The following is a 27,249-nucleotide window of genomic DNA, read 5'->3' as shown; positions in this document are numbered from 1 at the left end:
TCCTACAGAAATTATTGTGCAGAAAAGTTTAACTTCTAATGTTTGGGAAAATGTACATTTTAAGGCCAATAGAGATTCTTGTCTATGTATTTGTACGTGTGTACTTATATGAATGAATTTGTCCTTAGGTACTGGATTAATTTTGTCAATCTTTAATAAATACGTTTTCCTGTAACATCTGCTGAGTCCTATTTGTAATAATGAAACCTACCCATTCAGCCATTTTTCTAGACATATACCCAAGGGTGTCATTGGCATCTAGATATGCAATTTGGGAGCACAACTGCAGTCTCTTCCAAGTATTGTTTTTACATGTTATATAACCATGGTCTGTGGTGGATACTTTGCATATAATCCAAAAATCACTCCAGAAGATATCCTTATCAATATTTATTTATTTATTATTTTTTTAACGTTTATTTATTTTTGAGACAGAGAGAGACAGAGCTTGAATGGGGGAGGGTCAGAGAGAGAGGGAGACACAGAATCTGAAACAGGCTCCGGGCTCTGAGCTGTCAGCACAGAGCCCGACGTGGGGCTTGAACCCACGGACTGAGGATCATGACCTGAGCCGAAGTCAGACACTTAACCAACTGAGCCACCCAGGCGCCCCCCTTATCAATTTTTATATGTTACTCCATGTACAGTGGCTCAAATTTTAGATTTATATGGTGATTGGCTCTTTCAACAAAATTTACCAAATGCGTACCGTATGTCAAACTTCTTGCTGGGAATTGGGAAAACATGGGGAGTAAAATCAGACCCAGTGCCTGTCTTTGTAAAGCTTCCAGTCAGTATGGGGGGTGATGTGGGATAGAGTGCCATGGGCACTAATCAGATAACAAAAACACGTACAATTGCAAATGTGATATGTGTAAGGAAAAAAGATGAGAGAAATATTTAAGTAGTAAAGGTCAACAGGATTTGGGGAAAGATTTTAATTGGGAATGGGTGAAAGAAATAAGGATATAAAATATACTCTTAGTTTTCTGGTTTTAGTAGCTGGATGGATAATGGTGTCTGAGATATGAATTGCTAGAAGAGTGCCAAGTTTGAGGTTGGAAATGAGGAGTGAGTAATGCTCTGATTTGGAGGTGTTGGATTTAAGGTACCATTTAAATGTCCAAGAGAAACTATCAGGTAGTTGTCTGTATGATTCTAGCTTCAGAGGAGAGCTAGATATACATTTGGGAGTCATCGGTATTATGAAGATAATTGAAGTCTTGGGCATGTATAAAATTACTAGGAATAGTATAGATGAAGAAATAAAAGAGATTAGCAAACATTTTGAGAAACTGTAAATGGTTATAGGAAATTATGTAAATGGATGTGCATTTGTTCATAAGCACTATATCAACAACCACAGATCAATGCAGGTATTAACAAAATTCAGAGGAATAAAATGCATAATCTGAACATTACAACCTATAACATAAATGCTATCCATTTGATAATAAACATTTATCCAACTAATGTTGTTATTAACTTATGACGAATATGTATTCAGAGTTGATGATTTTGATGGCGTTAAAATTGAACATGTTGGCTTTCTAAAAACAGCCTGAACAGCATTGAAAATTGCTGACATTGGTGTTTTCATAATTTGAACATTAACTATTAAACACATACACACTAACATTCACACATACAAACATAGAAACTTAGAGTATGAAATGTAGAAATTAAAACTTAAAAGAAATCAATTAATGAACTAGGGCATAACATTTAATACATTTTTTTCATTATTTGTTCTCAGATATTGATGGCATTGTGTTTTATATATCATCTCTGTTACTAAATCATTGAAGTTTTTATTGAACAATAAATATTTTAGGTTGGATAGAGTTCAGGAAATAGTAAATTAATTTGAAATTCACTTTTAATCAATTTGTTTGATAAAATTTCTATATGGGCAAATAAAGATGATGGAAAGATGTGTTCATCAGAAATATCCTTTAATCAGTCTTTCTCCTAGAGGGAATGGTTTAATGGGGATGAAAGGAACATCATGATAATTAATAAATAAACATCTGCCACCATCTTATAAAACATGCAGTAAATTAGAGGGTGGACACAGTAGTGGTCATTACCAATTACTGCGTCTTTGAACGTTTTAAATCATCGTTTATCAAAAACAATGTTAAGTTAAAATGATAATGAGATGGATGGATCCAAGCACAGCTGGACACCTTCCCTTTGTTCCTGAAAAGAACCTGTGCTTGGTAAGGACATGCTGGCAACCTCACAAACCACGTTGCATTCAAAGAGCTCAGAGCAAAACCAGTACATACATCCCTGTTCCCTCTGTATCTGGCAAATGTAAACTTTTCCTGTAACTCCTTGGCTAAAGTGCATAAATGGCTCTTGGGCCTTCCACAGGCTTTCTGTACTTTAGACTCCATGAGGTCAGGGTTGGGGTCCATCTGCATCATGAAGTAGGGTGCCCACAGCCAAAATTTCTACATTGCCTGTGGACTGGATCCACCAGGCTTGGAGGACCAACACATTAGAAGGGGCTGGATTTTTTAAAAAAAAATGTTTATTTACTTATTTTGAGAGAGTCAGAGAGCATGAGCTGGAAAGGAGCAGAGAGAGAGAGGGAGAGAGAGAATCCCAAGCAGGCTCCACACTGTCAGATCAGTGCCCCATGTGGGGCTTGATCTCATACAAGGGATTTTATCCTTCTATGGAGCTAAACAACTTTTACAATGAAATTATATTTAGGCTTTAATTGTTGATTAACACTTCCATATTTTTGTTAATTTTCCCCCCAGAGTGATAGGGGTTAGCAATTGGTACTCATTCATTTTCTTTTTTTTTTTTTAATTTTTTTTTAACATTTATTTATTTTTGAGACAGAGAGAGACAGAGCATGAACGGGGGAGGGGCAGAGAGAGAGGGAGACACAGAATCGGAAGCAGGCTCCAGGCTCTGAGCCATCAGCCCAGAGCCTGACGCGGGGCTTGAATTCACGGACCGCGAGATCGTCACCTGAGCTGAGGTCGGACGCTCAACCGACTGAGCCACCCAGGCGCCCCTCAATTCAATTTTCATTGTAATTGCTATTTCTTCTACATGTCTCAAATATTTGACACAAGGCACCAGCTATGCATTTGCTTCAATGTAGGCATCCTAGTTTATGACAGCTGAGAATTTTAACAACTGCACAGCCATCTTATGCCCATTGTCAGCCAGGTAGCAAATAGTTCAGTTCTAAAATATACCAGTATCTGCTTTCTTAGGCCACTCCCAAGAGTCCAGCTTGTCCAGGTTGTGTTCTGAAAGATGTAGATTCTGAGACAGAGATTAATGTGAAGGAGGTTTTTCAGGGTGTGCTCTTGGTATCAAAGGAAAGGAAGGGATACAAACAAAGCAGGGTTGGATATAAGAGAAGTTGATGGTGATGGCGTCTCCGTGGAGGCCTCAGCCAACCCTACAGGGATATTTGACACTGGCGTGACCCTTCGGAGTTCTGCTGAGTTTTCTTTCACTGATCACTTATTGAGCACAGTCCATGTGGGGTAAGTGGTATCTTTAGCTAAAGCAATCCTGGTAGGGGGCTGAAAGTTGAGGGTTTTCTGTGGGCAGCGCTTCTGGTATCTGGGGAAGTAACTCCTTTGTTCCTGAAGGAGGATCTTGACTGTGCATCATAGAATTTACAAACACATAATCACATCTAAGTAAATTGTGACTATGGCAAAATGAAGACAATTTAGCTTTTAAACCGGAAATTTTTCACCTATTTATTTACTATTATTTTGAAATCTTCCAATTTAAGAGAACTCTTTGTGGCTATATATTTCCTGTATTGATACCCTTCTGCATCCATAAGTTTCAAATGTGATTAATTTTTTTTTGAATGCCCCTTTTATAGTCTGGGAGATGATATGGGAGATGCCATGATATATCCTTTTTTTTTTAAATCACTCTGCCAACTAATACCAAGGGCTCCATATTTGTTGAGTTGTTGTTGACTGGATGATACCACAGTGTTTGTCAGGCTTTCTATCCATTAATTTACTTTCTACAAAAAGGTAGTATAGCAAAAGATGATGACCATACTGTAGATATTCTACTACTATTAATTTTCCTCTATCACTTAATTTGCATATAAATACCTAAAGCTTAAAATTTTCTCACAGTATTTTAGGAGAAAACATCCACAGTAAATGGACCTTGTTAAATAGATTAAATTAGCCTTTCCAAAGGACTCTATAAAAGCTGAGATTAAATTACTTTTAGATTATCTAAAAATATTTTTTGTTTTCTATTAGAGTTAATTTCCGGGGGATTGAGGCTCTGTACTGATCAGCACCTCTCATATGCTCTCAAAGCTCTTATTTTGAATCTGAGTATTATGTCCATTGCCTATTTCTGATCTCCATGTAAATTCGATTTTTATAAAATAAGATTTCACATTACTGTTAATACCTGCAGATTTCTAAACTTTTACATTAGATTTGGAAATCACCCTTGGTTCTCAATAGCATTTCCAGATAGAAAAAAAAAAAAAAAGCATTTCACTTCTCTTTCACTTCAACATCTGTGATAATCTTTCTCTAAGTTCATTTTCTTGGCAATGGGAAAATTTTCTCCTCCTCAATTGGATAGTCACCAGTAGTCAGTAAACTATCAGAAGAGAGCAGAGAAAGTATTCTTTTTTCTGTCTTTCAGGTCCTTAAAAAATTAATGTGCCTTTAGAAATTACTCTAGAGATGTTCATAGAAAATTGCCAGATGTACATGTTGGTTGCACATTTGGGAATAGGTGCATTCTGTAGTTTTACTGCACTGTGGGAAAACCATTGTTCTAATCCAAAATGTGCTGCCCAAAGCCCCATATCTGTCAGAAGGATTGATTGTGTGGAAGCTGCAAAAGACAATTCAGCACAATTTTCTGGGGGATAAAACATTTTTACAAGATTCATTGGAAGGCCCAGGCTCAAATAAATATTGCAAAGCCCCTTACATGCCAAGCTCTGCCACTACATAGCCTCCTCTGGTAAAGCATTTGGTCCATCATGGGCCTATCTTCACTCCTTTGGAAAAGAATTGTCTTCTTGGAAATATTATTTTTATAGCATAAATATAGATATGACATAGTTCTGTAATATAATCCCAAGTGAAAAATAATTGAGAAGTTGTTTCATAATATTAATAGGCATATGTTTAAAAAAAGAATCCTAAAAGTATAATGTGGTTTCTTGCTGTTATGGGCTGAATTGTGCCCTCCTAGAATCAATATGTTTAAGTACTAACCCCTAGAATCTCAGAATAGGACTATACTTGGAGATCGTCTTTAAAGAAGTAACTAAAATAAAATGAGGTCACTAAGGTGAACCCTAATCTAAATGACTAGTGTCCTTATAAGAGGAAGAACTTTGGACTCAGACCCATACAAAGGGAAGACCATGTGCAGAGAGAAGATGGCCATCTGAAAGTCAAGTAGATAGGCTTCAGAAGAAACTGACTTGCCAACTTGATCTTGGACTTCCTGAATTATGAGAAGACAACTTTATTTTGCTTAAGCCACTCAATGTGTATATTTTGTTATGACAGCCCTAAAAAAATAGTAAGTCTTTGATATCTGTTGACAACATACTAGCAATATTTGTTATACTTTCTAAGAAAAAGTAGTTTTCAAAATTACATTGTTTTCATACTTAATAGAAAGTCAGTGGTTTGTGTTTATGGAGAATAGGGGATAAGACCTGTTTTTGCATATGAACACTCCAAATTAATGTGAAGCCAGTTATTTACATTCATGTTATTTTTTCCTCTAAGCATCACTAAATGTATTTGCAAAAAGGCAAAATCAGCAGAAAATTCAGAAGACAAATTTTTCAAAGTTTGTTTTTACAATGGAAAAACTTAATATCCATCCAATAGGATAAAAAAAAAACCCTGATAAAATGTAGTAGTAATATGATTTGTATATTTATTGATTACATATGGTAAGCAATAAAAATGCAATGTGCATAATTTATTTAAGTAACTTCTAAAATCTTTGTCATTCAGTAGATTTCTAAGAATGGACTCCACATTATTTTGAAGAAAAATTGATATTTTTCATTGAATGTTTATAGACATTCCATGATAGTTTAATATAGGCAATTATTTTAAAAAAACATAATCATCATATCTTTAAAAATACAGAGCAAACAAGAGAATGAAATTTTATATTTTCTGATAATACTGTGGCTTTGATTTAGTATTTTATTTTTTCCAGGATTGTGTGTGTGTGTGTGTGTGTGTGTGTGTGTGTGTGTGTGTGTGTTAAATACCTCCTGCCCCTGAAAAGACAGTTTCCAAATTATGGAAAACGTATATACTTAAAATCTCAATATATTTGGAAAAAAGTTACACAAGTATTTTGGTTCGCATCTCAGGTGATTTAATTTTATTTCAGCAGAAATTATAGAGAAGGTATAAGAATTATAATAAATACCAGCAGCACAGAATCTCGCCAGTGATGTTATCTGGCATGTTGAAAACAGAGATATACTTAAGTGCCATTTGACAGGAACACAGAGCCATATTTTTTCATCTTTTCATTACATTCAGAATAAAAGTAGATTCAAACCGATTATGGAAAACACTGTATAGCTTAATGCAAGGAAAATTCCATTGTGATAGACATGAAATTTCTGAACATCAAATTTACAAGTTCAACAGAAGGTTATCGAAGTCTATTTCAGACATCAGTGTGTCTCAGACTTGAGTGTGAACTGCAAGTGGGCAGAGATGTTTTACTCAGTGTCACTGTAGCACCTATTCCTTTTAATTTGCTCTTCCACGGTGAGTTGTTCAGACTGGACCTCCACTCTGGGAAATGAAGGCTTAGCTGCACATGCACTGCTTGGAGCATCACAACCTGTATTCCCATTAACCTGGGCTGTTACTATTGCTTCACCATGCCCACGTTTGATGCCCTTCCCAAATTCTCTTAAATACAAGCATGGCATATTTTTAATTTGATCTACAGATTCCATTAAGTCACGTTCGAAAATGTTCTCATTCTTTTTGGAAAAAGCAGCGATCTTCACAGGATTAGAAAAAAGGAAGTGTAGATTTTTGTTATTTGCATGGTTTCCTTTGGTGTTTAAGATATTTGTATCAGAAGAGGCTAAGGATCTTTCCTCCTTTACTATTAACCTGCCACTGAGACCCAGTTTGGGGGCAGACTGCACGGGACTGCCAGCAGTAGCTCTGTCAGCCTGTTTCCCGAGGGCCATGGCTAGAATATTCCTCGAGTACGCCTTCTCAGATTCAAATATACCAAGTAACTCTGAGATTCTAGATGCATTTTCTAAATTTTCAATTTGAAATTCACTTGTGGTATAGTTTGCTTCCCTTGACAACGGTAATAGATTAGGAAATTCTAAAATAGATGTCTTCTGCCTGCAATTACTCAGACACGAGACTGCTACATAATTGTTATTATTATTCTTATTCAAATTCTCTTTACAATTTTCTGGCACCACCTCATCATCAGTGTTAGCAACCTGTAAAACTTCTGCACCGTCAGGTTCATTAGTTTCTTCATTTTTCCCCTTCTGAGCACTCTGCACAACCACATTATTGTTGTCATTAAGATCCATTTCACTTCTCCTCTTATTCTTTGTATCTTCAGCCTCATTCAGCTTATCTTGCACATTCTTATTTCCTTCCTTCGTCTCATCTTTTCTTGCTTCATACATGTCCATGTCTTTGATTCCTATAACATCCTCTTTTTGACACATATGGATGGACTGCAGATATGGCTGCAGGAAAGAAACATTACCTTGCTCCTGCCCTTTATTTCCCAGAGTTTTAACGGGTTCTATTAGTGATTCACTTTTAAATTCAGAGGATGTAGGGACTGTCATTTCTGGTGGCCATTTAGGTTTACTCATTTTGAACTCTTCCTCAAGGGGGAAGGTCTTCTTAGGCATCTCCCTGGAAGGGGGCCAAATGATTTTTAATTTTCCCCTCTCCCTGAATTTTTTCAAATCATCTCTTTGTCCTCTACTGTTACTATCATCTAACTGTTTATTAAGATCTCCAAGTAAGGCAGTGTTTTCCACACTACTTTCACACATATTTGTGGCTTCATTCGGAATAAAATCCACTGAGCTGCTTTGATTTTTGTAATTCCATCGATCTTTATGCTGTTTGTGTCCAAAACCTTCATCATAATTTCCTTTAGATTTGAAAAGCTGGTTAAAGTGAGGTTTACAATATATTTGTCCATGAAGTGATGCATAATTCCCCAAACTGCCAAAAAGAAAAAAAAAAAAAAGAAAAAATGTTTAACATTCCATATATATACTGTAAATTCATACGGAATTAGGAAATTAATTATTTCAAGAATGAGTCAGAGATTCAGTACAATTAATTTACTGGCAATAGGAATGTACTTATTAATTGAACGTTCTTGTTAGATAATGGTTACTGCTAACATTCAACATGATACATGTCTTATTTAGAATTTCATGTTTAGTATTTAGAATTTCATGTTGTATGTCAAGTACTGGTATAATAGCTATTATAGTATAATACATATATGGATATAGATGGTGTAAAATGATAAGACTAAACCTTTGTTAATTCAGTGGTTTATGCTGGGGCTGCATTTTTCAATAAATCCTGAAGAGTACACACACACACAAATCAACCATTTAAATTTCCTTGTTAACTAGATTTTGAATGTATTGGAAAGGTTGCCTATGCAATTGTTTATTTGGCCTCTTTGGGGAGATCAACAAATAGAGTGCCTGTTAAAATTAAAATCAAATTTAGTCAGAGGCATCATTTTTTTTTAGTTATCACTGAGTCTCCACATAAATACAGATACACGAATTAGATACCAAAACTTAAAGCCCATGGATAAAGTTTATAACAAAACTAAGTGATAGGTGCTCTGGTGGCTCAGTCAGTTAAGTGTCTGACTGTTGATGTTTGCTCAGGTTGTGATCTCATGGTTGTGAGATCAAGCCCCGCATTGGGCTCCACGCCAAACATGGAGTCTGCTTGGGATCCTCTCCCTCTCCCTCTCTCCCTGCTCCTCCCCACTTATGCTCTCTCTTTCTCAAAATAAACAAATAAATAAACATTAAAAAAACAGCAACAAAAGTAAGTGACAAGGTATCCTCACCAAACCCAAAATATAAGGAGGTAAAAACAAACCAAAAACTCTAAGACTAGCCTGAGAGTCGCATCTGTATGAGTGACAGCAGAAGAAGCAAGGAAGGTGTCTAAAAAAACAGAAAATATAAAACCACAAAATAGCCAGTATTTTCTGGAAAGTGTCACATGTCAGAGAATAGCAGCTGAAACGGGGTGGGGTTTTACCTTCTTCATTGGCCAGTGAGTGCAAGGGCCCTATAGCAGGGAAGTCTGCCAGAGAGGTTAAAGCTCTCAAAATTGACCAACTGAGATCCCCTCTTAGGATAACACTTTACACTGAAAACAAAAATATGAATTGAATCAAAACGTAATTGGATAATGATGACAGAAATGAAAGAGAAGGTCCCGACTAACATGGGGGAGATGAATCAAGGCAGGAAATCCCAGAATTCAAGCCATTGTGGTTTTTTGGACAGTGTATGAAAACTGGAATTGGTAGTACTGGGAAATTGGGAAAACCATCCTAAACATTGCCTCCTCCTAAGATTTGGGAAAACTAATGCCATGTGAAAATGAGCCACAGAAAAGTATTAAGGCCAAATATCATACAGATTTATTATAAGAAATGAAAGAGTAAGGAGAATTTTTCATATCACTACAGACAATGAAAACATGCTAGAAAAACATGTTCTCAACATCAAAATTTTAAAAATGAGTGAAAAGACATTAAACATTATAAAAAGGCTTGAAAGTTTAGCATGAATTGTAATTAGAAAAATGTCATAAATTAAAAAAAAAGAAAAATGTCATAAATGAGGTGAGGTGTGAGAAATCAGGGGAAAAATCAGAAATAAAAGAAAAAAAATCAGGAATAGAAACTAAACTAAAAGAAATTAAGAGCATATAAACACAATAGAAAATATTTTAAGAGGAGAAATAGGAGAATAAGAGGATGAAAACTTACAACCAGAAATTAAAAAAAGATGATTTGAGAGAAGAACAATTAATAAAGACAGGCACAAAATATCCATGTAAGTATAACAGAAGTTCCTGAAGAAGAAAATAAAGTAATGTGATAGGTTAAATGCTAAAAAGCTATAGTTTAAGGAAACTTTCCTCATATAAAAAGGTATGAAACTATGTATTGAAAGAGGCACACTAGGTAACTGAGACTATTTGACCCAGAATGACCAACATCAAGAAATATCCTAGTAAAATCACTGGACTTTAAATAAAAAGAAAAAACATCCTTTGTGTTTATCTAAAAAGAAAAGAAAAGCATATGATTTATAAGAGAAAATATTAGATTATTATCAGTCATTTCCAACACTTTATGCCAAAAGAAAATGGAATAATGCATTTAAAATATTCAGTGAAAGAAAGTGTAAGTCAATGATTTTTCTTTCAGCAAGACTGACTTTCCATTATCAAGATCACAGAACAGCCTTTCTGAGGAATCTACTAGAAAATAAGCTTGCATAACTAGAATAGCTACGGAAGTATCAACATAAACATCTGTTGCAAGCATTATATACATATAAATATAAAGCCTATAAACTAAAGATGAAATGATGGCAATGAGGGAGGTGGTGCGATATGTAATGGCTGCTTAATATGACAATGAAGACACAACACAATTAAAAAAGAATGGAATGCGGATGAATGGGGAGCAAATGCCATTTAAGTTTTCCTAATCAAATTAGGGGTGCTGATAGTTTTGCTATTCCAAAACTGTTGTTCAAGTGAATATGGGATACTCTTTTTTTTCGATGTTTTATTTATTTTTGAAAGACCATGAGCGGGGCAGGGGCTGAGAGCGAGGGGACAGAGAACCCCAAGTGGGCTCTGTGCTGACAGCAGTGAGCCTGATGCCGGCGCGAACTCTCAAACCATGAGATCATGACCTGAGCCGAAATCAAGGGTCGGCTGCTTAACCGACTGAACCACCCACGTGCCCCTGAATATGGGATATTCTAATTCTTTCCTCTCCTTGGTCTTTGAGAACCGGAAGTCTTGAAGTGAAAGCGAGGAGGCAGACGTGGAATAGAAAAGAGGCTACGACAAAAGCAATGCAGTTTTGAATTCAATTTGAGATATTCCTACAAATTCATGATATATTTTTTTTAATATATAAACATTTACTAGCTCTTAACACTAAGAAAGCTTCAAAATAGTAACTAACCCAGTAGAAAGAGCATTGAGATTATAATCTTAAAATGCCATTTCTCACAAATAAAAAAAAAGTAAAAAGGAAATGACTGATCCTGGATCTGGAGGAAGTAAGTGTATCAAAGGAGTATGGAACATCTAGTCCTACCAGATAATGAGAAAACTATCAGAGAGTACTTAGGTCTTGTCAAAAGGACTGAAGAGAGAACCTGAAGAGGTCAGGGATAGAATGATTTGAGCTTCAGAAATGATAATAACTGCATCTGATTAAAACCAAGCAAACATATGTAAGTCTATGAGTTTATAAATATATCATGAATATTTTAAAATTCGTTACCTCTTAGGAGATAAGGAACCATTTCATTACATTGTTAAATAAGTAACTGATACATTGGCAAAACAGGTAAACAAAGGGAAAAAGTTATGTATTTATTCTGCCTTTCCTTCACCAACTGTACCACCAAGTGACCACATAGTAGATGAGGGGAAGAATCACCTGTAAAAGTAGTCAAGCTAATAATGAAAAATAAAGAACAAAATGAGAATATGAACATTTTGTAAATATCAATTAATGCATATAGGTATTAAGATTTCATTTTTGCTATGATTGCAAAACCAGACACGAGCAGACACTATGTGCTTACTATATTCTTGCCAACACTCCCTATGTTCTTGAAAAAGGTATCAAATCTTAGTTTAAATCAGAATCTAGATTCAGCTGACGGTTTTTCAGAAACACAGGGGAGAAAGGAGTATGTGAACTACATGATAAGTGAGCAATCAGCAAATCCAGACTGGATAATTCTACAGGTCAAATATTCCAGGTTCTTCACAAATAAATTGTAAGGAATGAAAGAAATGGATAGAAAACCCTATAGATTTAAAAGATGTAAAAGACATATCAAAGTTTTAAAAAATGAATACAACTAAAGTATAATATCCAAGAAAGCATATTTGGATAAAAAAGCTATAAAAATGCAAGGAAGAAACTATTAAAAAGAATACTATTTACTCAGAGAGAGAGAACTGGTTGTGTTTGGGTGAGGCACATGGAAGGAGCTTCTGGAACTGTTGGCAATGTTTATTTATTGACCTTGGTACTAGTTAGAAAGCGCTCACTTTATAATAATTTATTAAATCATACATTTGATTTGTTTTTTTCTATATTTGTGGCTTTTGGTATAATGACTTTTAAAAAATATTAGTCACTGGGGGCACCTGGGTGGCTCAGTCTGTTAATCATCCAACTTTGGCTCATGTCATAATCTCATGGTTTGTAAGTTTGAGTCTTGTGTCAGGCTCTATGCTGACAGCTCAGAGCCTGGAGCCTGCTTCAGATTCTGTGTCTCCCTCTCTCTCTCTCTGCCCCACCTCACACTCATGCGCTCTCTCTCTCTCTCTCTCTCCCTCTCAAAAAAAAAAAAATCACTAAAAATTTTTTTAAAATATCAGTCATCAAATATTTTTCAGTCCTTATTAAATGTCAGGGCTTTACTAGGTGTGAGAGTCAAACATTAACACATTTCCTACAGCTGGAAAGCAGTTACATTAGATTGTGTTAAGAATGGGGCAAGCACTGGGATGCTCCGGGAGCACATAGGAGGGACACTTGAATCCATATGTGGGGATCAAAGCAGGGTTTTTCAAGGATATAAAGTCTCAGTTGAGGTCTGAAGAATGAGTGGATATTAGCCTGGTGAAGAGCTGGAGAGGGGGCATGGGAAAACTCCTACAAGGAGTGGAAATAACATTTGGGACCAACTAGATATGAGAAAGATAATGATTTTGAGGAACTGAAATTCAGATTTCATGAAAAGTAACATGCAATGGGAGGAAGGGGTGTTAGGAAAGGAGCTAGGGTAAGACTCTGAATTGCCTGTTAATTCATAGTAAGATGATAATTTTACTTTGACAGAGGTAACCATCATATGTTTTAAACAGATTTGCATTTTAGAAAGATCATTTTCACTACATCATGGAGCATGTACTGGGGCAAGTTGTTGGTAGTAATGGAGGTAAGAGATAATGGGGGCAGGGAGGCTAATTTGCTAGAAAGACTGTTGCATTAGTACAGGTGAGAGATGACACTTGCTTGGAAGATGCCTGGGCTGTGGTGATGGAGGAAAATGTACAGCTCAAGAGGCATTTATGGGATATCAGTTATAGGACTTGGTCATTGCTTGGGTATAGGGAATGAAGAAGAGGAAGGACTGAAAGGTAACTTCATGTTTCAGTCATTGAGTTAGTGTTAATGTCATTTATTGAGAGACTAGCATACAGACCAGAAGTCAAGGAAGGAATTTCAGAAGACAGAAAAAATAATGGGGCATATTGAATTTGGTGTACAAGTGAGAAATCTAATTGGAGACGAATGCTAGTCATTGAGATATAAGCATCTGATAGGGAAGAGAACTGGGCTACTGTACAGATTTCAGAGTTATTCTACATGGATGATGATTAAAGTCATGGAAGTGGATGCAGTAAACTATATATATAAAGAATATAAACAGAAGAATAAATGGCCATAACAGAATCCTAAGGAACTCTAACATTTCAGTAATGGACAGAAAAGAGTCACCCACATAGGAGTCAGAGAAGGAACACCCAGAAGGTAGGACGAAACTATTATACTCTGGCGTCATGGAAACCAAAGAAAAAGAACATTGCAGTAAAGGGTGTTTGACATTGTCAGTTTAAGTCAGGAAAGATATAGCCTGATACACACTGGATTTGGCAAAATAATTACAATTTCAGCGTCTCAGACTATAGCCACACCAAATGCCACATTCATTAAAATGCATTTGTTACTGTATTGATACAGTGCTTCTGTTGCAACAGACAGGAACAAACAAAACAAAAAACAAAAGACAAAAAAGACCTAGTATATCTTACCTGACACTGACAATACTCTACATTCTTATTTTTTCTTCTTTTATTTAGACACAATACCCAGACATAGGTATACTCTAGCCCATCACCTAATTTTGTATATGAAGTTTTACTGGAATACAACTGGGCCCATTAGTTTACAGCCACACTTGTTCATTTAGTTATCTGTGGATGCTTTTCCACTCAACTGGAAAGTTGAGTAGTGACAGAAATAGTATGGCCTATAAAATTGAAAATATTTACTATCTGGCCCTTTACAGAACAAGTTTTCTGACTCATGATCTTGAATCTAGACTTAAGGGGTGCCTGGATGGTTCAGTCTGTAGAAGATGCAATTCTTGATCTCAGGGTCTTGAGTTCAAGTGGGGCACAGAGCTTACTTAAAATAAAATAAGGTTGGGGGTTCCTGGGTGCTTCAGTTGGTTATGTGTCCAACTCTTAATTTGGCTCATATCATGATCTCATAGTTTGTGAGATTGAGCCCCCACATTGGACTCTGTGATGCACAGAGCCTTCTTGGGATTCTCTCTCCCTCTATGCTGCCCCGCACCGCGCCCCCTCGCACTTTATCTGTCTCAAAAATAGATAAATAAGGGGCGCCTGGGTGGTTCAGTCAGTTAAGCATCTGACTTTGGCTCAGGTCATGATCTCACAGTTTGTGGGTCCAACCCCTGCGTTGTTGTGCTCTTTGCTGTCAGTGTAGAAACTCTCTTTGGGTCCTCTATCTCTATTTCTCTTTGCTCATCCTCCGCTTTCTCTCTCTCTCTCTCTCTCTCTCTCTCTTTCTCTCTCTCTCTCTCTCTCTCTCTCTCTCTGTCTCTCTCTCTCTCAAAAATAAATAAACATTACTTTTGTTTTTTTTAATGAGGCACCTGGGTGGCTCAGTTGGTTAAGCAACCGACTCTTGGTTTTGGCTCAGGTCACAATCTCACAGGTTTGTGGGTTCGAGCTCTGCATTGGGCTCTGTGCTGACAATGCAGAGCCTGCTTGGTATTCTCTCTCTCTCTGTCTCTCTCTCTCTCTCTCTCTCTGCCCTTCCCCTGCTTGTGTTCTCTCTATTTGAATAAAAAAACTTAAAAATATTTTTAATAAATATATTTTCAAGTAAAATATAATAAGATTGAAAGTAGAATCCAGACTTCCGACTCAAGTGGTAACTCAAAAATGCCTATTTGTACAGAATTTCTTGATTTTTCTCATCTGTGTGATCTCCAGGTTTAGACAAAAGGAAGCTTTCTGTATTTGATTAAGAAAGCAATATTTCAAAAGGGAAAAGGTCACTGCCATCCTGAGAAAAAAGAACCCAACAACACCCCCTTTTGTAGTTGTGTTAACTGATGACAGCAAGATCTAGAAAATGTTGTATCTTCTAGAGACATGATGTTATAAGTATATTGTAGGCTCCTCCAGCATTTGTGCCACAGACCTCAGAACATTTTACCTCAGTTTACTGTTGCAGTGGCGGCATCGGAAGCAGGATTTATGAAAACTCTGCTTGTCCGCTACTAGGCACTCCATTGGATAAACAGTCTTTTGACAAAGTGTACATATTGCCTTGTCTTGGAGCAGCAGCTTCTAAAAATAAAAATTTACCAAAGGTTATATGATGCTGTCTTCAATCACACTGCAAAACCAAAACAAATAACAGTATATTGACTAGCCATGCAGTTAAAGTAAAAGCTCGTAAGACTCCTGTCCTAATAGTGCTTCTGTGGAAACTATCCTACCATCAGGTGTGAGGTTCTGGAACATCAATGCCCAACATTTTCACATTTTAAAACATCCTGGAGAGAGTTCTCCAGAGTGCCTACATAGCTCTTAAAGCTGAGGATATTTTATTTGTTTAAATAATTTCCTTGATGACTTCGTGTTGGCTCTGTGACAACTTTTCCTAACTTTAATACAGCAAGACTCCTGAATATGTTGAGACGTTCAGGGCCATTTCTCCTCAATCTAAATGGCTTTAGATTGTAGGGCTTTTCAGATTCTCACGTTTGCCTTTTACATGTTCCCTACCTCTTCCCTGGCTATATCATCCCTGTGGCCCCCTGCTGCGGTGCTCAGGTGGATGCCAGCTCCTGTGAATCACAGTAGTGCTTAGACAGTGGTTCAAAACTGACATAGGACTTTCACCTCAGTACTGTTTTGATCCTCCCTACAATCCCATGAGACGAACTAAGCTTTCATATAAGTTATATATAAAGGTATATATGTTCAGGGTTCCTTTTACAAATAAGTGTGTATTTTAGAGTCTCGATGCTCAATTTGAGCTAGTAAGAGATCTCCTTTGTTTATTTGGTAGGACACATATTTCTATATTTAACACAGGGTGGGTTTATTTTTCCTTTTTTGTCTTTTCTACATGCTCTTAGCTATCTTAACAGAAACTGAGCATTTGAAATTAATTGGACAGCTTTGCTTGATTATGCCAGAAGCAAGCACATTAAGAAGTCATATTAATCTGATAAACTAGACACATATGTTGCAAATATGATAGAGGGATAATTATTGGTTTCAGCAGTTTTTATTTTTAAACTTCCTATTCCTTTCAATCTGTTTAAAAGAATGGACTACATTAATGGTGCACATTAATTATGTCAAATCTTTTTATTGTAAAGCCTCATTAATTGTAAAATGCAGATAAATAAAAAGAAATAAAGTGTTTCTGATGTTAAAAATATGTACTAACTCCATGTGTTTTGAATTTCCCTCCTTCTAAATATAGTCAAATTTTTAAAATGTATTGTCCATGTTCATGTGTGAATGAGGCCAAGTGAACTATCATTTGGAGTTTAAGAAAGATGAAATGAAATTAGTTATAGAATAAAAATAGTGCCATTAGAAAACACTAACTCATCCAATTTAATAACAATAATTCTATATACAAAAGGTCTAATTCCATATGTATATTTTCATCAAAGATATCAATCAATACAAATCATGAAAGCACACATGAAGGGTATAAATTGTTTCTTGGGTTATTAGCAGGCTGTGTTGAATTCAAACACAACACCACTCAAATCTGGCAGTCAAAAATATGTCAATAGTAGGTCAATAGATATTACCTCATATTGTCTTAAACAAGTGGATAAAATATTAACTTTTAATAAAAATATAAATAATGTGCTATTTGTGTACCGTTATTAATAAATACACTGTTACATATAATTGTCAATGCTATCACAGCAACAATGATTGTATCTGCTGCTCTACCTCGTCTTATTTACCTTGACAAATACAGGTCTCAATCAATCTATGTTGTTATTCTCACACAGTGCAGATGAATCCTGTGTTAGATGCTTTTGTGAAAAGAAAGCAGTAAGAGCGAGCGAGCATTGTAAAGAGAAGGAGACCCTCCACCAGGGAAAGCTGTTAGTTTTTGGTTATTGCCAAGCACCCTTCTAACTGCAAGCCATCCTAGCTATGGAACATGTGCCTTTAAGCGGGTTAATCTTCACACTCTGCACACTCTCATTTACCACTGATAAATGCAGAGTCCTCATGGAAGGTGGTTCTCATCTCAGTGGCAGAAGCATCTGAGGTTGCACAGCCCAGGCTTTTGAAAACGCTTTCACTCTCCTGCCATGCCTTCTGAAAATTCCTCCTGAGTTCTTTAGGTGAATCAGAAATATCTAAAATATGGCCAGCGATGACATCTTCATAGGTTGGCGGGGCATGCTTGAAGTCAAAGCCAGATTTGCCAGCTTCTGAGCTATGTGATGAAGAGACCGTCATCCTCGACCCAACAACTTGGCCCTCAAATGCATCCACACCTGAGAAATGTTCACTTAGTGTCCTTGTTTCAGAGCGGACGCTGGGCTGCTTGACAGAGATTTTTTCTTGTAGCTCTCTAGGATGGTTGCAAGAAAAGCCTGTAAAACTCGTATTTTCTAGAGATGTTAATCCAAATTCCTCCTTACAAAACGAATGACTTTCTTGTTTAATATTATGGTTTGTTTCTCCATTGGTATAAACTCTTCTATTTGACTTTGCTTCAAAAGCTGGGCCATCTTCAAATTCCCTGAACCATCTGTTTATTTCATTTTCATGGTCACTCACGAAATTTTCAGCCATTTGGACCGTTTGGTTGGCGGCTTCAAACCTCTGCGTGTGCTCTGAGCGGCGGGGCCCTTCGACCTTGCGGATGACTTCCACCGCGTCAAAACTTTCAGTGTCCGGCAGGAGGCGCTGCGCGGAATTCCCAGCGTCTTTGTGAAAGTAAGTCGCCCTTTTCTCCACTTGCCTAACTTCCTCTTGAGCTTCCATGGATCCTCTGAAGGAACCACTATCTACATGGTTTACACTTATAGGTATTGTGATTGTGGGTGGAGAGTCCCTACCACGGGTTTCTATCTTAATTTGACGACGAAGTGTTGCAGGAGACGCGATGATCTCAGACCTTTTCTCCACAATCGGAACCGGGGTTCCTGATGTGCACGGGACGCCCCCTCTGGACAGCTTTGCAGTGGTGTCTTTGAGTTTGACAAGCTGCTCAGAGCGACTCCTGGGCGGAGGAGGGGACGCATCTGCTCTGCCAACTCTAGATGTTTGTGCCATGGGAGTTCTTGGCGATGGTTCGGTAAAACTGTCCTTTTTAGGGGACTGAGAGAGCTCATCCTTAGTAGAGGTTTCTGTTCGCCGGGCAGTAGACTCGATTGTTATAAAAGTTGGTGACGGTGGGCGTGTTTTTAAGGAGGGAGGAGAGATCTTACTATTATCTAATTTAATTTCCTGATGGGTTTTCACATGATTGTGAGCAGTTGCTTCATGGTGAGTTGCTACTTGGCAGTGTTCTGTTTTTTCTACAATCGTATTTTCTTGCTGTTCACTAACATTAGGCATTTTAGGTAACGTTTCGTTAAGGCTGGTGGGTTTATGCCTCTGCTTTCCTGCTTTGGAGGATATCATGGCTGTTTGAATTATATCCTCACAGGACATAAGCATTTCCTCTGCTTGAGTTTTAATATGCGTTATTTCTTCTTTGATTTTTTCTATGTTATTTTCCATAGCAATGCAAACTCCATATTGTCTTTTTTCTTCACTTAATAGCCATACTGGAATAATATTTAACAGTGTCTGAAATGTTTTAAGGCCATTTTTATCTGGCTCTGCTTCAAACTGTTTTACCCTAGACAAAATCTGTTGTAGTTCTTCACGTTTTCTCAAGAATTCCAATATATTTATAGCACATTTTCCATCATCCTGCTGGGATTCTTTCACAGAGGAAAATAAAGATTTGTTCTGTGTAATCTCTTGCTTTGAATCTTTAGTATTAGAAAAGACTTGTTTCTGTTGTATGCCCTTGACTCCAAGACATTTTTCTTCCTGCAGCTTATTATACGGCTCGGGCAATTTTTTATGTTCAACTTGACTTTCGGAAGTCTGTATTTGTGTTTGCCGAAAATTCTGTGTCTGTGAATCAAGATGTACATCAGTAACCTTTTGCTTGACTACCTTCTGTGCCGATTTATTCAAATGTTCTTGTTTTCTTTCCACTGTTAGTCTCTCTTCCTTTGGACCAGTCATTGATGCTTCCTGATTTGTTCTTTCGTTTCCTGGAAGTTTCCCGCTCTCAGATTCTCTATATTCTCTTTGCTTCTCATGAACTATATTGAGTTTATTTTCAAGGCTTTTCCCTGTGGGTTCTGTAGGCAATTTGATTGTTACTCTTTTCTCCTTCTTAGGTAATTGACAATATTTTTCAGCTACAGATTGCTTATTACTATATTCAGTGCTTGCTTCAGTTTTCTCAGTTTTCTGGTACTGTCGTTTGCTAATGGTTTGAACATCAACTTCAGATTGCTTTTTATGGCTTTCATAGATGTGGTCTGTTTCATTTAATTTGTGATCTGCAGTTGGAAGCTTGGTACTCTTAACTGTGAAACTTGGGGAAACTGGTTTTCTTTGGGGCAAGTGCAACTGCTCCTCCACATACTTCTGTTGTGCTTGTTGTGTCTTACATTCCTGGTGACTCTGTTTAATTTCACAAGCTGATATAGATTGTAGCGTGTCCCTCGAGCTCTGTAAAACCTCCTTTTCCATGGTATCTTTGTCTTCTGAGGCTGGTAGAGCACGTTGGCGCCCCTCGGCAGCAACCGTCACCGCTGGTGTTGTGGAAGGCGGGTTATCCGCGCCCACTCCCAGTACTTGAGAATGACTTTGAGAGTCCATTCCGGGTAGGGGAACCACCTCATTTGTTTTTTGTAACAGCACTTCCTTTTTCAACTCTGACATATTTTGATTTGAGCTTTCTGTTTTGACTATCTTGTAGCAAGAACTCTCATGTTTCTGTTTTTCAAGCTCTTCTCTTTGTTGTCTATACTTTTCTTCAGCAATCATTAAAGGTGTCTTAAATTTTCTCATATAAGGTTTTGGACTTTGTTGTCCTGAGCCTGCTGAGAATGAATGCGATTTTACCAGAGGTGCTATTGTGTTTTCCTTGGGTTGTGAAGTTTCTGGAACTGTCTGTGAGAGAGATCTTTTAGAGTCCATAGATAATTGTTTGCTTTCATCAAGATTTCTAGATAAGTTCTGCTTCATCTCTGTGTGTTCACTGCTAGTCACCATTATTACTTTTTTCTGATCCTTCGAGGGAGTGGCTTTACATTCCATATCTGGTGGGGAATTTTCCAATTCACCTCTTGGGGAACCATGATTCTTTTTATCTTCCATCTGTTTGAAAAATTTGGGTTTGGGGAATGTGGGAGGTGGCAAAATTACTCCCGATTTTCCTGTTAGGACTTTAGCCTGAGAATGAGTTTGCTGCGAACTTGAGGCTTCTTCTTGGGAATATCGTATGATTGCTCCACTTCGCTTTTCTTGAACAGAGGAGGGAAGGAGATGCGATGATTTAAGAGATGGGGTTGGAGGAGGGGGAGGTGGCGGAAACATTGACAGACATTCAGATTTCTCATCTTCTGGTGGTGGAGGAAGAGGGAGGCCTGGGAAACTTTCAAATTCAGCCTTTATCATCTCTGTGGACAGTGAGGGAGGAAAAACATTTTTTTCAGGCAACATCATTAAAGGAGGTGGAGGAGGAAGAGGAAATTCAATTTCGGACGACGCATTGGAAGGTGGAGCAGGAGGTGGAGATGGAGGTGGAAGAGAACACTCACTTTCTTTTAAATTATTTTCAGGGTTAAAGCTGATTGAATTAAAGGACATTTCCATTGCCCTTTTTAAGTCTGTGGAAGTATTTGTCCTCATTAGAAAGTCCTGACTCTTCAGATGAACATCAGCCTGCTTTTTGTCACTTGCCTTAAATTTACTGTGGCTTTTTGGGGAGACTTTTACTTCCGTTGTATTTGATATATCTTGATCTATAGGCAAAATTGGCTGAGGGTTCATGTTCTTCCTTATACCTTTACTAGAACATTGTATTTCTTGCTTTAACGAAGTTTGCTTCTGAAAGTCCTCCGAAACTTCGCAAGTTTCCACAACTGTCTTGTTGACTAGACTCTGGGTTGGACTGGGCTTAGGGCTTTGTTTATCTGTTGATATTTTAGTCTGTTTGGTATTTTTTAGACTCTTTACAGAGAAAGACTCAATCTTCTGGTGGTCATTTCTCAGTTCGCAAGTTTGAGTCTGTTGCCTTCCAATTGTTTTATCAACAGATTGGGTAGAGTTAAAGACCGCATCCTTCTTCTGTTCTCTCACTGTCTCTGATTCCTTAGTTTTTAGATTTTCCTTAGCTGACACAGTTGAGGTCAATTGTCTGCTCATATGTTCATCACCAAAATGCTGCTCTGCTGTGGTATCCATCCAGACACCCATTTTGTCCCCTGATTCCAACACATTTTTACTAGCTTTGTGGTGTGAATTAGATAGTCTTCTAAGGTTTTTCTCAAGAGCGTCGTTGTTTTGTTCACGATCTATGACAATCTTTATGGTGCCTTTTGGGGCTTTTGGAAGATTAAGTTCAGTTCTTTCTTCTATTAAATTCCCATGACAAGATTTGCCTGTAGTTTGATTGGAAGTATCTGTTCCCCCTTGCCACCTGGCTGCTGGTTCAAAAGGTCCTGGTCTTGGCTGAAGAACACTTTTTTTGTCCCTCTGTTCGGCCATCTGATGAATCTTTGTTTTCTGCTCTTCTGAAGAACCTACCATCACCGCCTTCACATCTTCTTTCATTACACTTTTCTTATCCACGTCTTTAAAAGCTCTCTGTGCTTTTTTCAGATTCCTTAATGACATTTCAAGGTCATCTCGGATAAGCTCCTTTTTCAGGATTTCTGTCCTTGTGTTTGCAGTCTTTTCAAGGCATTCAATAGCTTTCTCAATATCATCAGGGATGGCATTGGGTTGTTTAGATTCTTTCCATTGGTGGCTTGATTCCTTAAGTGACTTGAATGTGGCCAGCATGTCACTTTTTATAATTTCTTCTGTTTTAGCTACTGTTTTCTGACTTATGGCCTGGTTGAGGGAATTTAGGGTTGATTTCAAATCACCTTTTATAATTTCTTCTTTGGGTGTCTTGCAAAATGTAGTCTGAGGCTCTGTCATAAAAACCTTAACTGTATTCTGCACATCTCCTGGGATGATGTCAGTTTCGTTAACAGTACGTTCAACCCGAGATTGCCTTTTCTTCAGTAACAGTTTTGTGCCCTCCACATCACCACCAATTATTTCTTCCTCTCTTTCTTGTTTCCCAGCTGTTAGTGTTTCATTTGACCCTGTCTGGAGTTGCTTAAGATAATCCAAAGCTCCAATTTCTATGCATGTTGTGAAAAACTGAACATTTCCCCTCTCAGAGGCATCGATTTTAGCCCTTTCAGATATTTTATTGTTTGATATGGAAGATAGCAAACTATGAATGGTACGTTTCACATCACCCCCTATTACTTCTTCACGCTCAATTGTGTCACCAGTGTTTTCATGAAGAAGACAATAGATAGTCATGTTAATATCTCCTTTTTCATCTTCTTGAATTAAAATGCCTTTCTTTACAGATCTTTCCTCAGAGAACAGGTTTTTTATTGCTTGTTGTACATCACCACTCACTATTTCTTCTTTTTCAGCATGAAATTCTGTTGATCTGTTTAATAATTGAGTTTTGGTCAAATTAACATTTCCCTTCTCTTCTTCACTAACCAAAATCTCCCTTTTTGTACAGTCTCGTTTGGAGAGTAGGTTCACCATTATATTTTTGAGATCAACCCTAATAATTTCTTCTTTCTGTATCTCAGGAGAGGCTTGATTCATTAGCTTGTATTTTGCCATTCGAACATCCCCAACTTCATCAGCTTCAATGATAATTCCAGGAGCCTCAATAACTTTTTGAGAATAGAGTTCTTCCAATGTTTCCTTAATGCTCTTGCCAATAATTTCTACCTTCTCTACCCTACTTTCATTAAATTCATGAAGGGGTGTAGTTTCAAAGAGCCATGTAGTTGTTTTGACATCAGAAGGAGGGATTTCTTCCTTGATGATTTTTGTGGTGCTTTCATCTGCTTCCTTAATAGAGTCCAAAGTTTGATTTTCAAAAAGCCATACTGCCTGCTTAACATCACCTTTCTGTATATCTTCCTGGGTGACGGTTTTGATATTTTCATATTCTGACCCTTCTCCTCTCAGTTCATCTATAGTGTGCGTTTCAAACAGCCAAGTAGATGTTTTAACATTGCCCTTTTGTATTTCATTGACACTTACTGTTCTTATATATGTATTCTTATCAAAATTTTCAGATTCAAAAAGTTGTTTACTTGTTTTTACATCTCCACCTTGAATATAGTCTACAGTGGACACGGTATCACGTGATTCTTCTGAAATCTGATCCAATGGCTGGGTTTCAAATCTGTATCTGACAGAACTAACATCTCCCTTCTGAATGTCTTCTTGTGTGACAGATTTAATAACATACACAGTCTCTGACTGATTAATTGAGTCTAATGGTTTTGTTTCAAAAAGCCACCTCGTTCCTCGTACATCTCCATGAATCACCTCTTCCTTTTTAACTGTTGTCACTTCATGATAATACCCTTCTCGGTCTTGAATTGCATAGAGTGGCTGGGTTTCAAAGAGCATTCTATAGCTTTTTACGTCACCCTTCATTACTTCTTCAGCAATTGTTTTCTTGGTACTGATACAGTCAGATTCTTCTTTAATCTCATCTAAAGAAAAAGTCTCAAAAATAAAACACCCCTTCCTTACATCCCCACCTTGTATGTCTGTCACTGTCTTAACTAATTCATCACCTTCTTGGCTCTCTTTTATCATATCAATTGGCTGGTTTTCAAAAAGCCACCTACAATTTAAAACATTGCCTTTCTGAATATCTTCAGTCTTTAGGGCTTTGATCTTTTTCAAAACTTCCTCTGAACTGGAACTTATAGAATCTAAGGACTGATTTTCAAACTTATGCCTCATGCTGGAGACATCTCCGGCTTGGATATCCATTTCCACGGCCTTGATTTCTTTTCCTTCTTCTCCTTGTATGCTGTCCAAATTTTCTGTCTCAAAAAGAAAACATGCTGTACGAACATCCCCACCTTGGATCTCCTCCTGTTTTACAGTTTGCAATTTGACTGTTGCTTCAGAGTCATCTTTTATGGTATCAAGAGGCTTAGTTTCAAAGAGCCAAGTGCAGGCTTTGACATCTCCTTTACGAATTTCTTCACAGTCACTCATTAATGAAACTTTTTCATAAAGAGACTCCATTGGTTGGGTTTCAAAAAGCCATCTACAAGTTTTGACATCCCCTTTAACAATATCTGTAGCTTGTTCAGTTTTACTTTCTACTTCTTCCATATTACTAAAATATTTAATTGAATCAAGAGGTTGAGTTTCAAATAGCCACTTAGCAGACTTCACATTTCCAGTCTGTATTTCTTGAGCAGATATTCCTCTAATTATCTGGAATTTATGAATGCTTTCATCAAACTGGTCAATGGGCCTTGTTTCAAAGAGCCACCTACAACTCCGTACATCACCTCTTAGGATTTCTTCTTGTTGGACTGTCTTTACTTGATGATATTTTCCAAGGTGATCTTGAATGGCATATAGTGGTGTTGTTTCAAAGAGTGATTTATTTAACTCTACAGCACCTCTCGTGACTCCTTCCACCTGTATTTTATGTGATGCATCAAATTTAATTAAATTGTTTGATTCAAAGATATGTGTGTAATTCTTTACATCACCTCTGTCAACTTCTTCAAGTTTCACTGTTCGTATGTACTCTTTTTTATCTTCTCTAATGTCTTCCAGAGGTTGGGTTTCGAAAACCCATTTTTGGTGTCTAACATCCCCCTTTTCTTCTTCAGAGGCAGTAATTTTTTGAAGTTTTCCTACATCAGGGCTATCTTTTAAAGCCTCTACTGGAAGTGTTTCAAATAGATGCTTAGTAGTTTGTACATCACCCCCTATTATCTCTTCAGATCTTAGAGGATCTGCATCGGAAACTTCTTTTAGAATGTCTAATGGCTGTGTTTCAAACATCCAACACTTTCTGGAGACATCTGTACCTATTATTGTTTCCTTTTCAATGATGACCTCTTCTGAGTCTTCTTTGATTTTCTCCAAAGGTTGAGTTTCAAATAACCACTTTGCCCTACTCACCCCACCTTTGACATTTTCTTCCATGGATATTCCTCGGACAACTTTAATTTCTGTGATATCCTTGTTAATTGTGTCCAAGGGCTGTGTTTCAAACATCCAACGTGCTGTTCTCACATCTCCCTTTTCAACATCTTCTCTGTGAACAGTTTTAATTTCTAGCATTTGACCTAAACCATCCCTAATAACATATAATGGTTGAGTTTCAAAACATTTTATACTTCTCTTCACATTTCCTTTAATTTCTTTGAGTTCAGACCTGAGTTGCAGAAGGTGAACTTCATCCACTGAATGAAGCTGTCCAAGCTGATCCAGATGTTGAGTTTCAAACATATACCTCACAGTCTTGACATCCCCACCGGTGATGTCCTTTATGGTGGTTACCACTGATTCTTCTTGACCTTGGTGCATTTTATTCATTGAGTCTAATGGCTTTGTTTCAAACATCCATCGGGCTGTGCGGACATCTCCTCTGGCTAGTTCAGGAATTTTCTCAGCATTTTCTTCCATGCCAGAAGAATGATCACCCAGTGCATCTATGGGTTGGGTTTCAAACATCCACGTTGTATATTTCACATCACCACCAGCAATGATTTCTTGATCAGCAATGCCCCCGTTGATGTTATCTTCATCTGGAGAGCCGTTGTTGATGGAATCTAATGGCTGATTCTCAAAGATCCATCTCATGGACTGCACCTCCCCCTTCAGAATTTCATCCCACTCCAAGTGTTCTCTTTCTGAGTTCAGAGCTTTTTGAGAACTGTCATTTGTATTTTCAAAAACATACCGGGCTTGTTGCACATCTGCTAAAACTGAGCTCCCTGGGTTCACTTGACTAGAGACAATTTCAGAAACCTCACTGATATAATGTTTTTCTAAGTTTTTTCTTAACTCAGGATGGATGTGTTTATATAAACGGTTTAATTCGTACAAATTTCTTTGCTTAGAATATAATTCTTTGGGTACTGGTGGTGTTCTAGGAGGGTTGGGGAATTCAGGGGACTGGGAAAATGCTGTCGCATCTATTGGAGCTTGAAATATTTCAGGTGGGGGAGGAGGAAATTCTTCTGTCTTTCCCGTAGGGGTGGCATTAACTTGTGCTAGAGTTGAGGAAGTGGCACTGTGGGTGCTATGTTTTGTGGTTGATGTTTCCTTCCTCTGGCTGGTCGAAGTGCAAGAAGTAGAAGAGGGACCCACAACTGATGATGGTTTTGAACTCTCTTCATATTCACTTTCAATCTTGAAGGGAAAGAAAGTCAAATCTTATAAAAATGGGTGTAGTGGTGAAGATTTCCTAGGCACTGTCCCTTACCTGTCCACTTGCTATGATATCTCCTTTGGAAACAGCAGAAGACAGACTCCTTTTAAAGACCTACTTAGAAGCAATATTCAGTTTTGTTACTATCTTTCCTATAATTCATTTGTGCTTTTAGGGTTCTATTCCCCATTCAATACATCAACAAGTCAGTATTTTAACATTTACACATAATCTTGATTTTTCTTCCTCCTTTACTTAATATACTGTGCTGAGTAA

The 27,249-nt window shown here is 37.4% G+C and overlaps 1 protein-coding gene across 3 annotated transcripts in view; it reads right to left on the bottom strand.

The window, feature by feature from the left end:
* Positions 1 to 6,370: 6,370 nt before the first annotated feature.
* The window catches only part of LOC121030650 (xin actin-binding repeat-containing protein 2-like), a 74,342-nt gene continuing 53,463 nt past the window's right edge, over positions 6,371 to 27,249 (bottom strand). For 2 of the 3 annotated variants that reach the window (XM_040475277.1, XM_040475278.1), the window contains exons 7-9: positions 17,645 to 26,954; positions 15,607 to 15,740; positions 8,146 to 8,255 (exon numbers count right to left, since the gene is read on the bottom strand). In XM_040475277.1, the coding sequence (XP_040331211.1) occupies positions 15,646 to 15,740; positions 17,645 to 26,954 (9,405 nt within the window). In that variant the 3' untranslated portion in view covers positions 8,146 to 8,255; positions 15,607 to 15,645. Of the gene's footprint in view, positions 8,256 to 15,606; positions 15,741 to 17,644; positions 26,955 to 27,249 lie in introns of all 3 variants that reach the window. The other variant, XM_040475279.1, reaches the window with a different exon arrangement.

The sequence above is a fragment of the Herpailurus yagouaroundi genome, unplaced genomic scaffold (assembly GCF_014898765.1).
Source record: "Herpailurus yagouaroundi ecotype Mexico unplaced genomic scaffold, PumYag 140, whole genome shotgun sequence".
NCBI classification, from domain to species: Eukaryota; Metazoa; Chordata; class Mammalia; order Carnivora; family Felidae; genus Herpailurus; species Herpailurus yagouaroundi.
The sequence above is the reverse complement of the archived record's forward strand: the minus strand, read 5'-3'. Positions and strand labels throughout refer to the sequence as shown.